Source organism: Juglans regia, chromosome 7 (assembly GCF_001411555.2).
Source record: "Juglans regia cultivar Chandler chromosome 7, Walnut 2.0, whole genome shotgun sequence".
NCBI lineage: Eukaryota > Viridiplantae > Streptophyta > Magnoliopsida > Fagales > Juglandaceae > Juglans > Juglans regia.
This window is the reverse complement of record NC_049907.1, coordinates 43638873-43651834: the sequence shown is the minus strand read 5'-3', so window position 1 is coordinate 43651834 and position 12962 is coordinate 43638873. Positions and strand designations below refer to the sequence as shown.

The 12962-nt window shown below is 36.3% G+C and overlaps 2 protein-coding genes across 2 annotated transcripts in view; one reads left to right on the top strand and one right to left on the bottom strand.

Annotated features, from left to right (window-relative positions):
* Window positions 1-490: 490 nt before the first annotated feature.
* On the bottom strand, window positions 491-2753 carry LOC109002004 (threonine synthase, chloroplastic-like). The gene has a single exon (XM_018979558.2). The coding sequence runs from the start codon at window positions 2559-2561 to the stop codon at window positions 981-983; it is 1581 nt and encodes a 526-aa protein (XP_018835103.1). The 5' UTR covers window positions 2562-2753; the 3' UTR covers window positions 491-980.
* Window positions 2754-9524: 6771 nt separating this feature from the next.
* Window positions 9525-12962, top strand: part of LOC109002003 (midasin) — a 67051-nt gene continuing 63613 nt past the window's right edge. The window contains exons 1-5 of the mRNA XM_018979557.2: window positions 9525-9793; window positions 10120-10439; window positions 11381-11468; window positions 12235-12512; window positions 12612-12815. Coding sequence (XP_018835102.1) covers window positions 9689-9793; window positions 10120-10439; window positions 11381-11468; window positions 12235-12512; window positions 12612-12815 — 995 coding nt within the window. The 5' untranslated portion in view covers window positions 9525-9688. The remainder of the gene's footprint in view (window positions 9794-10119; window positions 10440-11380; window positions 11469-12234; window positions 12513-12611; window positions 12816-12962) is intronic.

Genomic DNA, 12962 nt, shown 5'->3' with positions numbered 1-12962 from the left:
GTTGATTATATTAGGAGGAAATAAAAAAATTACAATATTTACCTTACAACTTCTCCCTCATCTTGAGAGGTATTCTAATCTCCAAAAGATAGTAACTTTTGCAGATTTCGACCTGGAATTGGATCCTTTCTACAACCAACCCATGTGACTCAAGTTTTATATATATATACATTGTGTGAGCGCGCGTGCGTGTATGAAGAAGAATGAAGAAGGAACTCAGATTCATCATGCAGTCAGCCAACAGCAACTGAATGGCCACTAGAATTGTCGTGAATTAAATTAGCTCATTCAGAGTGCATAGCCACGACTCTGCAGTTGATCTTAGGTTACTAAAAGGCAGAGGAGATTAAAAAGTGAATGCGACCAAGACTATCTGAAGCAGGTCTCCTGAAACTTGTTAGATAGACCTTCAAATGCAGTCCAAGAGGTTATAAAGTGAAATTTGCTTAATGATCAAAGACGTAATAATAAATTGATTTCAAGAAGGAAATGTGCAAATTCAAAATCATAGGCCATCAAAGTCACTCCATAAATGCAGCTCCACATATCTGGACCCAACAAGTTAAACGCGTGCTAGAGAACAACTACAAATGCTTCTTGAAGCACGTAAATACTGAAAAAGCGGAAATTCATCTCTCCTACTAAGCATTAGATACCATACAACAGCGAAAAACGCAAGAGTATTCTCCAACAAACAACAGCACATAAACCACATGTAAGTACTTTAAACTAAAAGCTCACCAGCAGAAACGCCGCCGAATTCAAATGACAACGAACTCATCCAAAGTCGGATGCTGCCTTACTACTTGGACCTCTTCCTACCAGCAAAGGACTAAAAAAAGATTCTTTGTTTTTTATTTTACCATAACCACTTCCTTGTCGTCCAGCGAAGCAAACAAAATGATAACACAAATGCCCACCAAACCAAATGAGAAGGAGATAAAGTACATGAGCAGAACCTACCGCGCTCACAGTCAGGCCTAATGCTTAGGTGCCTTGCTCAGCAAATACTTCTTCAATACATCCATAACAGACCCGAAATCCGCTTCAACATGCACGGGCGGGTTCGCAAACCGAGACGCCATATCCTTGATGTTCTTGGAGTGATAATCAGTCTTCGACTGCGTAAACTTCAACCCATGCGCCGTGCTTACCACCACCGTCCGATCCGTAGGCCCTATCACCCCACTATTCCTTAACTTAATCAAGGCTGTCAATGCCACCCCCGTATGCGGACATATAAACATCCCAGTCGAGTCCGCCTGCGCCATTGCGTCCATCAATTCCTCCTCGGTTGCCTCCTCGACGATCCCATTTGACTTCTTAATCGCATACACCGCTCTATCAATCGAAACCGGATCGCCAATTTGAATGGCGGACGCAAACGTGGTGTTCGCTTTCACAGGCTTGAAATCTTTCCACCCTGATTTGAAATGCAAGTACAGTGGGTTCGCGTTTGCCGCTTGAGCACAAACAAGCCTGGGAATCCTGTCAACAAGGCCTAACTCTTTACACATGTGGAACCCTTTGTAAAACGCATATATGTTCCCGAGATTTCCGCCCGGGACTATGACCCAATCGGGTACTTGCCAATCAAACTGTTGCAATATCTCAATTGCCGCGGTTTTTTGACCCTCTAATCTCAAACTGTTCAGCGAATTCGCTAAATAAATAGGCAATTCTGAGGTTACCTCCCGGATTAGCCGCATACAGCCGTCGAAATCTGTGTCGAGGCTCAAAACGAATGCACCGTTCGCGATTGGTTGAACCAACTGAGCGATCGATATTCGATTTGCGGGCAAGAAGACAATGGATGGGATTCCGGCGGCGGCGCAATAAGCTGAGAGAGCGGCGGAGGTGTCTCCGGTAGAGGCACATCCGACACCAACGACAGGGCGGTTCATTTTGCGGAGGCGATTGACTTGGCTCACTAGCACGGTCATGCCTAGATCCTTGAAACTCCCAGTGTGGCTGATCCCACAGTGTTTGACCCAGAGGTCGTTCATGCCCAGGAACTGTTTCCCGTAACGCTCGGCCCAGAAGAGGTTGGAGTTGCCCTCGAAGGCGCTGACGATGTCGTCGCTGTCGATCTCGGGAAGGACCCACTCCTTTTTGGACCAGACGCCGGAGCCATAGGGCCACGTTGTCTTGCCGACACGGGAATCAAAGAGGTCGCGCCAGTATTTGCCGTCGTAGTTTTTCAGGGCGGCCATGTCGTGCTGAACGTCGAGGAGGCCGCCGGATTGGGAGCGGTAGACGATGTCGTCGAGGGAGTAAGACTCCGTGGATGCCGAAGCGTCGGCGTTGAATGGGACGTACTTGGCGGAGAAGCGGTGGGAGTGGATGTGGTTGTTGCGGCGGGCCTCATCGCGAATGTTCTCGTCAGCGGGGCGGCGTGGCTTGGATACTGTGTGCTTTGGTGGAGTAGGGGAAGGAGTAGAGTGAGTGGACGCTTTGATTGGAAAGGAATGACATTTAGGAGGTGGGTTTGGAGGAGTGGGGGTTTTGGGTTTGACGGAGAGAGAGTAGGGTTGGAAGATGGAGAAGGAAGAGGCGGCCATTGCAGTGGGCGCTGTCTTTTTTAGACCTTCTTGGTGAAAGAGCGAGGCTGGAAATGAAATGAAACGCACATTTTGCACATTCCGGTTACAATTTTTATAGGGTGTGGTTTCTAGTGTTTTTACTTTATTCGAGCACTCCGTCCCTCCGTCTCTCTCGGACAATTCTCATCCCCTATGTTGAGATAAGGAGGATGCTTTCCCAGTAAGCTACTTTTTATTTTCTTTATTAACCGTTTGGATGAGATGATTTTAAATAAAACTAAAAATTTAAATAAAATATTATTATAATTATTAATATTATGTTTCCCATACTTTTATACAAAATTCTAATAATTTAGATCTTCGCAATAAGTCTTGCAAAGAAAATAATATATACAATTTTGAGAGGAAAGCCTAGGAGCCAGGAGCTTCCGATGTCAAATTCAATAAGTGTTTTTGGAGTATAATAAATAAGTAAAAAAATTTAGGGATCATAGAGATTTTTTTATATTTGGAATCAGTTATTTATATTACAGGTTTGAAGGGCAGATCATGCCAACTTCCATGAAATCCAGATTTCATGTATTGTTCATTTTGTCAGAGTCTTTATATGTGACGTGGCTCCGTGTTGGCTTCATAATTATGGTGGCTCCCTGAGCTTCAATCTGGTTTATGTGAGTTGTTGATGATTTAATGCTGATGAATCGAGAGTCTTCCACATTTCTCATGTATCATGTACATAATCTGTTCTCGAGGGAGACTGCCAATGTATCAGGTCGAGTTGTTTTGTCAACCAGACGGCATCTCTCCCTAGTTGGCAGTTAGCTCCTTGCTTGAGTAAGACCCCCATTGGGTTGGGTTTCTGAGCTAAGTTCCTGTGAGTCTTTTCTAAGAGAAAAATTTATCTTATAATAATATTATTTTTTAATATTGTTATTGTTTTAAAATTTAAAAAAAAAATTGAATTGTTTATTATTTTTTATGTAAAAATTTAAAAAATTTGTAATGATAAAATGAGATGAAACATTTTCAATATCCAAACTAATTTTCTCAGTTCTCGAATTATTTTAAAATGATTTAAAACATGCTCGGGAAGTGGGGAAAATGAAAAATAAAATCGATCAAATTTCAAATTTTATTTTATCATTTTTCATAAATCGGCATCTGAGATTTTCTCTGTATTTTTTCACTAGTAAATTCTTATTTTATAGATTAGTACCTCTACTTTGATATTTTGTAAGATCGGAGTATTGATCTTATTTTTATTTAATTTAGTATTGTTCTTTCTAATGAGATTGTGCCTTATTTGAAGTCGATTTGCTTTAAAATATATATTTACAAATCGATTTTCAGAATACACATTCCACCTTATTTATATAGCGTGATTTTATTTATAAGATAAATTTTAGATATTAAAGATCAAATTTTACCGTACAAGCGTTATGGATAAAATGTCATCCATACCGACTAATACTATAAAAAAAACTCTTATTTAACTCCCTGTTAGAAACTCCCGTTCTATTTCTCAATTTGTCCTTAACGATATGTAACTTCACTTTCTTGACAAAATAGCATACGTTTTAACAAGACATTCATTTGAGTAGTCGTATTGTGATAAATAGATTGGTGGGAGAATTTGGATTGAAGAATATTATTGACTTACTAAAAGATTATCTCATATGTACAAATTTAAGCAGAGAGTAATCCAAAATAATAATAATAATAATAATAAGTAGAGAGATTCTATATTTCTACCTCGATCCCTTTCTAAAGACTCAGTTATATAATAAGTAATTCTATATATAATCGTGAAGTGCATAAACGTCACGTAATCATTTTGAAAAAGAGTAGAGTCTAAATTAAAAAATTAATTTTTTTAATGTGGATCTCATCTTTTATTTATTTTTTTTAAAGTGATTATGCAACGATTACATAATTCATAATTATAAATATTTTATCTCATGGATAAGAAATGTCAACTATTTAAGAATGGACAAAAATATTATTTTTAATTTTTAATAGTTTTACTTATAACACATACACATAAGTTTGAGTATTTTTTATGTTATCAGTTTATTACATAGGGGGAGTCCATTATGTACGTCATAGGCAACATTAATTTATGGTTAATAAACTTTTTAACCTTTTTCTTGAACTGTTTAATTTTTTTTATTGCACAATTTTTTTGTTAATACTACTTGGTTTAATGAACTTTATGCTAATATTAGGTCAATAAGTTTCAAGTTATTATTTTTTACTTGTTGAAATAAAAATAGAAAAAATATATAAATGCCTTGTAAACTTCGTAGAAAAACATACCAATAATTTGGATAGAACAAATCATTTATGCTCTAGGAATAAACCAAATCACTCATAAGCCCACTAGGCGCTCGATCGAGAGTAATGAGTTTCGCTCCGATACTTGATAGGGCTCAAACTTGCCCACGAAACAACTCACCTGTAAGAAAAATATTCTTATTGGAGGTTATTTCAAGTATGAGAGTTATGATGATCGAGGACTCAACAATGTTGTAAGAGGTTCTTCCTTATTGGATGATGACTCGAGGTAAATTTTTCAGCATTTGCATGTTTTTTATGTCATCTCTTGATTTCATGCATTCTATATGTGGATGACATTTTCCAACACTCTTATAACTTCCAAATGTAGCATTCCATTTTCTGTGGATGAAATTTTCAAGTCAATGCAACAAATATAAATTGTCGATATTGACCCTCCACCTCAACATCCACATCGGCTTCTTCAAAGTCTATTTCATCTTTAAATTTAAATAATTTTATAGATAATTGACCCATAGTGAATTAGCCAAATACATTTCATATGAAATTTGATCTACAATATTTTCATCTTTATTTCTAAAGATGAAAAGAACTGTACCAAGTCTAAACGAATTATTTATTATTTTCGGCTCCCTCTTTTGTGATTTCTTTCTTTCTTCTTCCCTCGTTCTCTCCCGCGTCTCTTTTTTATTCTCTTCTTAATTCTGTCTCTCGCGTCTCTGCCTTATTCTTTCCTCTTTATCTCCCGTGATTTATTTCTCTCTTCTTCTTCTCTCTCTCACGTCTCTATCTTCTTCTTCCCACTTTCTCTCCCGCGATTTCTTTTTTTTTTCTCTCTCTATTCTTTCTCTTCTTATTCTTTCTCTCGCATCACCTGGGCATTTTGTACAATCATCAAAAAAATAATCTGGGCATTTTTGTATATCCTCTGGAGAAAACACGAGGGAGAATAAGAGAAGAAGAAACAACTAGAGAGATTAAGAGGGATTGCAACCGAGAAGAGGCAATTGTTGGTAAACCCTCTTCTCACTTTCTTCTCCAGATCTGAATCGACTGTTGGCTTGTGTAGGGAAAAAATTAGAGAAAAGGGATTAACCAAGGCGAGGTTAAAATTCTGACTAGAGTTGATTTCATCCTTGAAGACGCAAGGGTTGGGGAAGTTGCGATTTCAAATCGAGATTTGAAACTTTGAACAAGGCCATTTATATCCACATATTTTGTTTTTATCTATTTATTTATCTTTTTGGGCTTATTTATCATGAGCTTGGACCAACCGAGATTCTAACAAAAACAAAAAAGATGCATGGGGTCGTATTACTACAAAAAGATTTATCGAGCACTGGATGAAACTGAACAAATGAAACGAAAAGAAAAGAGAACTTGGAATTGAAATCTCACTAGTTATCAGAAATCTCCTGACTAATTTATAATTATTACTGCAAATATTATTCGTACGATTTCCTGACGTTTGATTTCACAAGTAACTAGGTAGAAACAGAGAAGTAGGCTTCGAAAAGCAAAATCCGAAACTCCGACATAAAGCATAAGGCTTGTTTAAAGTAAAGCTAAACTTGTTTACTTGAAAGCAAATTCAAGTATTATAACTGTAACATATACCCAAAGCTAGTATGTCTCATGGTCCAGAACATTAGGTGCCAAGAACTTCATTGGATCTTTACTAGTTTCCTCATTATTTAGTCTTGATTTTACCCTTTCTGGCACAAGCATTAGAGGAGTAATGCTATCCCTATCGATAACTCCATTGATTATTCCATATTCAACTGCTTCTATAGGGGACATGTATCGATCCCTATTAATATATTTTTGGACTTGTTTGAATGAGCGACCAGTGGGTTCTGAAGTAATTATTGTGACCAGTATTCTGAAGAACCATTCATGGTCTAAAATGGTTTTATAAGCAAAAGCATTTTAGCAAACAAAAAGTGCAACAACCGAAATGTATTTTATTTGTTAGGAGAAACTCAAACAAAAGAGCAGGTACATGAATCCAAAAGGAACATACTCACCAGTAAAAGACATATACATGAGAATATGTGAAGAACAACAAAAAATCAAATCTAAAACAAGATAAAGAAATACTCTGTTGTTATGCAATGGAAGAAGCATATATGGAAATCAAGAGCAGACCCACGTCGATGCTGGCTCAGATCTGAAATATGTGACGAACAGCGACCGCAACAACCGATTCTTTAGTCGACGACGACGATATATGAAATCCTTATGAGGATGGGTCTCTGAGTTCAGCTTGAGCAAGGGGCTTTGGCTTCTTTTTGTTTCCGTTTCCCTCTCTTTCTACACATTTCATTCGTTTCCCCCCCACCCTCCCACCCTTTTTTTTTTAAATTATCAGTTGACGTGGCACTGCCACGTCAGCCAGTTCCGTGCTGGTTTCACACCAGCGGTTGTATATAGAAGAATTGAAGTAAAAATTAGACAAACAAAAATCACTCGTGAGCAAGAGGTAGATGAAGTTCTTTTTGAAAAAAAAAAAATTGTACAACGACGCCATCAAGAAACTAAGCACAAGTATCGATCATAATCCAAACAAATTTCTAAGTGTATCCATGAAAGATGGGGAGAGAAACTAACCACAAGATTGGGAAGAGCATTAACCCTAAAATTAATCATTTGACGTGCAAGATGGGGAGAGATATCGCACCGATTAAGTAGAGAAAAAGCGTGAAATGTGAGATTCGAGAGAATAATTGGGGAGATATCTCTTGGAAGAGGCTGAAGAAGGGAACCATTCCTGGCATAACAACCATCTCCCGCTCGATTTTGTGTTGTTTCTTTGTTTTTTGTTTTTTAAGGAAAATGCGACTCACAAATATGTCAATCAAAATGAGATGAGATGTGATGTGATGATATAAGATGAAAGTTGAATAAAATATTATTAGATTATTATTTTTGTTTTAAGATTTGAAAAAGTTTAATTGTTTATTATATTTTGTTTGAGAATTTGAGAAAATTATAATGATTAGATTAGATGAGTTGAGATGTTTTCTAAATCTAAACAAGACCTAAATATGTCTACTAGTTTATTTTATTTTATTTCTTAATGGTTAAGTAAATAACTATTAGAGAATTTGTGTATTTTTCTAGTTCATTTTTAAAAAATGTTTGAAAGAAAAAAGAAAAAAAATTGTAATTACACTAGAGTTATATTTGGTGGGCACGATTAAGAGTAGGGCTGCAAACGGTTCGGTCCGGTCCGGTCCGGCGATGGACCGAAAATTTTTGGTCCATTATTTTTCCGGACCGGACCGGACCGAACACCCGGTCCAGTCGGTCCACCCTTTTTTTTTAAATAATTAATAAAAAAATTTATTTAAAATACTAAATTAAATTAAGTGACTTATTAATGTGGATTATGTAACAAACTCAATAAAAAATATTTTATATGGTCAATAATAATAAATTAGATGAAAATTATATTATTAATTTATATAATTACTATATAATTAACTAATTGATATTATATATTTATTAATTCATAGAATATTAACAAGTGTTAATAGTATATTTAAAATTTTATATTGTTAATAGTGATAGGTTAAATGAAGATATATATAAAATATTGTTAATTTATATAATATTAACAAGTATTAATAATATATTTAAAAATTTATATTGTTAATTGTACAATTATTATATATAAAATATATATATTTTTTAATTTTTCATTCGGTCCGGTCCGATCTTGTCCGAAAAAACCGTGGACCGGACCGAATGATTTCGGTCCTCTAAAATATGGACCGGACCGGACCGGTCTAAGTCTCGGTCCAGTCCGGTTCGAACCGAAACGGTCGGTCCGGTCGGTCCGACCGGACCGTTAATCACCCCTAATTAAGAGTCATCTTAATATTGTCCTTTTTAAGACTATTGATGTGGCATGTCAAATGGAATGCCATATATATTGATAAGCTTCAACGGTCTATTAAAGGCGGTAGTAGCGCGACCATACATACATACATATATGCACTCTTATTTTACAAACAAAACACATTAAACCCTTAAAATCCTAACACATTAAACCCTTAAAGTCCTAAAGAAACCCCAAAAGATAATGTTACTTTGGCATATAAAGCTTACCACTCATATGGCATTTTTAACGCATATCCACTATTTGATGCTAAGTGGTTTATTACAAAAATTTAAAATACAAACACAAAAAGAATAGAAAATTTAAAATTCAATCTTGCTATTTTTATATTTTCAGACGCCTTTTAATTTGAATATATTTTTTTAATAAATTACATGGTACTACCTGATCATGAAGAGGACTACACAAGTCATGACTTTCAGATGATGAAACTCAACCTTTAAACCCCTTATTATGGTCTAAGAACTTATTATTGGTCTCATGTCGGTTAGGGTGAATTTGGATATACAAAACATCTCATTTTATCTATTTTCATTTCATTATTATAATTTTATCAAATTTTATATAAAAATATAATAAATAATTTAATTTTTTTAAATTCTAAAATAAAAATAATATTAAAAATAAAATATTGGCCCGTTTAAAAGCCATAGGCCCAAGTCAGTGCTAAACCCAGACAGGAAAAAAAAAAAAGAATATCAAAACGAACCATTTTGATAAACAAAAACCCCCTAAAACCCTTTCTTGTCATACACTCCTCCCCGTCCGGCGCCCAGTAGCCATAAAGTTCCCCCCTCTATCTTTCTCTCACCCACGCCGCTTTGTGCTCTCTGTTGGGCAGCGCCTCTGTCCCTCGCTTCCCTCACCGCTCGCCACACTGGTAAGTATCGGGGTTCTGTCTCCCCTTATCTCTCCCTCCCCGGGAACGGGCGTGACAGTATACGAGATGGCAATGGATGGGAGTTTCAATCTTCAGTCCTCGCTAGAAAGATTTATTTCACGGTGCCCAAAGCTTCTATCTTTTCCGCAGTTTGATTCTGTCGTAAAAAAGGTATTGTCTTTGTTTGGTTTCTGAGAATATTAAATTTAAAAAATTGGAACTCTTGCAGGATTTTACTTTTGATTCTTGAAGCGGTGTTTGGTAACGAGAATAAGACGATGAAAGACTCGGATTTGGTTTGGATTAAGTGTTGCATAGAACTAAGTTGGGGTTTAAGGAAGTAAATTTAGTTTTGTTGCTGTTGCTGCGAATTAGAGAATTTTGAAATATGGAAGTAGAAGGTTTTGTTCATATATGCCTTTTGTTTCAGAGAAACTAACAGAGAACTAATTGAACATATCAATTTCGATGGGTTTTTTGCATTTGGGTTTGGACAGGGACATACGTTGACTGAAGAGGAAGTTGTCAATGTGCTGGCAGAGGTTTTTCTGCATCCAAACTATACAATTCCTCTGATGGGGTGCTTTCGGCCCATCGCCAGAAAGATTGTGGATAAAGCTGTTGCATTGCTTCGGATGGTGCCGAATTTAAGGTCCAATGCGAATAATACATTAGTGGAGGCTGAAGACGACAAAGTTTTGAATGAAGTTGCTAGCGTAATCGAGCACTACAATCGATCTGGGAGGGGTTTGGATCTTCACGAGCTTACTTGTTTGGCGGCTTGTCGTGCCCTTGATTTGGGTCCTTTTTTATTGGGGTAAGCAGGCGGCTCATGCGTGGTTATACATTTTTTTTCCCTTTGTCATTTATTACCAATTCTTTTAATCATCGACTTTTTTTTCCCTCCTTGTTTGTTAATACTTAACCGTTGGACTGAGATGATTTTTCCCTTCCCTTTTATGGCCATCTTGACGGGTCCTTGAAAATTTTATTAGGATTTTTTATTTTTTATTTTTTTGATGTCGGGAAACCTCACCAAGCCAGAGTCCTTCAGATCTACTCCTGCAGAGTAAGGGCAGGTTTGAGGGGTGGGATGAGACACAAAATTATCATCTCATCTCATCATTACACATTTTTCAAATCTCCATACAAAATATAATAAACAATTCAACTTTTTCAAATTCCAATTCAATTTTTTCATATCTCAATACAATAATAATACTAAAACATAATATTTTAAACATTAAAACAAAACACAAAATTCTCATCTCATCCCCCAAACCTACCTTAAATCTCGGTCCCATGCACCACACCCTCGGAAGTTTCCCTACACGGAACTGGTTAAATCACTTATTTTTCACCTGGAGGTGTGACCCCAAAGGATTGTTTGCACTTATAAGGTGTTGAACCTTGGACCTTGAAGGGAGTGATACCCCAAGACCAAGGCTTTCACCACTTGGGCCAACCCCTTGGGGTTTTTATTAGGAATTTTATATTCTAGAGGTTGTATTGTGTACAGGATAATGTGGGGTCGTGTTATTTATGCATTAGTTAAGCTACATAATTTCTGAACTTTATGATTTTCCTATGGTTGCACTCATATTACATCTTCCCATTCAGAAAACATCTTCCCTTCATTTCTGAATGCTATTGGATGGGCTTCAAAGGGTGTTTTGGTTTCAGCTTCAGTACTCTGTTGTCATGCTTATATGCTTGAGATATATATTGGTAAAGATCTGTGTTGGTTATTTGCTGCAGGCCCATATTAAGTTATTTCAAATTTGCTCCATCTCCTTTTGAACGAATTTTGATGGAAGGAGAAAGTTTCGAGCGGTGTGGTAATAAGGTAAATAAAGAATTTCTTATTGAATTTTTAAATTTGCATCATCTCCTTTTTAGGTAATTTACTGTGTATTCTCTAGCTTTTTTTCTACCTTGAGTGAGTTGCTGGAGAGTGGGGGTGGATGGTTTAGGTCATACCTGGTACTCATGTCCTGATGTTTCCACTCTGTTTTAGACACTTGGTGAATTTAGAGGATCTGTAAATTTGTCAAGAAGCTTATGAAGTTATGATTGTGGCTATTTTTGTGATTGTTTTGAGATATATGGTTTGTTTTTGTGTTTTCGGGAGATATCGTGATTGGCATGTCTCTGTGCTAGATTTCTTTCAATTTGGTTGATTTTCTTGATTATACACTTTTCTATACTTTGTTTCTTTATATACAGGATTTGTGTTCCTCTGGCGTTATTTTGAAATATATGCGTTTGCTTATCCGAAAAATATTTTTGTGAGTTGATGCTTTTAAAATCGTGTCTGTTCACACGAGTTTGTCAATAGCATGTCACCCATCTGTCCTAACCATCTGCAATAATTTATTTCTCTATGATGTTTTTATTTATTATCATGCATTGTTTCTCAATTAAACATCACCTATTGCATGGTAAAGTGGTGGAGTTCGTAATTCCTGAATTATTAAGAAAATTATTTTTTTTCAATGTTGTTTTTTATTATTATTTTGAGCAGCACACGTGTCTAGTTTCCCTTCTTAAAAATTCATGGCCATTTTTCTTTTCTTTTTTTGCATTATATCATGTCGATTTGGTTTTATCAGGTTGGACCTTTTGTATTGCATGCTGCTCGTATTTCTTACCGACTCCTCCTCATGGACTCGGAGATCTTTTCTAAACTTTGGGATTGGTCCTGCTTCCTGGATCTTGTAAAGCAGTCCTCCAATCTTCACCTGAACAGAAATGCTGGATATGCAGATACTTTTATTGCAGATGTTAGATGGTGTGGGATACAAATTCTATCAGTCATTCTGAAAACGAGCTGCAGACCAACTGCAGACTTCAGTATTGAGACTGAAGAAGCATTCACATGTTTATTGCGGTTGGTTTTGTTCACCCCTCTGAACAAAATGTTGTTTATCTAATAAAAATTTAATGAATTTGCAGTCACATATGTTCATATTGCTGTTGCCATTTTCAGCTGGGAGGAGTTTTGTCAAGATACATCATTGGAGAAGGCTGAGTGGTATATTGAGGAGTCTGTACAAAATAGTTTGAGTTCTCCCAGTAGAAGCAGTGGTTTCAGTGAAGAGAATTGTCTCCAGTCTTCTGGAATTTGTCCTTTGGCAATTTCCTCTTCAGGGTTCCATGAACTGCCATCTAGAAGTAAAAGGCTTGCTACATGGTAGGACATATTGTATCAAAAGAAACAGTCTATTATTTTCTTGTCAAGCAATAAATGATTTCATTGTATTTTCTCTAACCTAAAGCATTTTATATAGTTTGTTGACCTGACTATGGTTCTTTTGGCTTTCTTATTTATATTCATTTC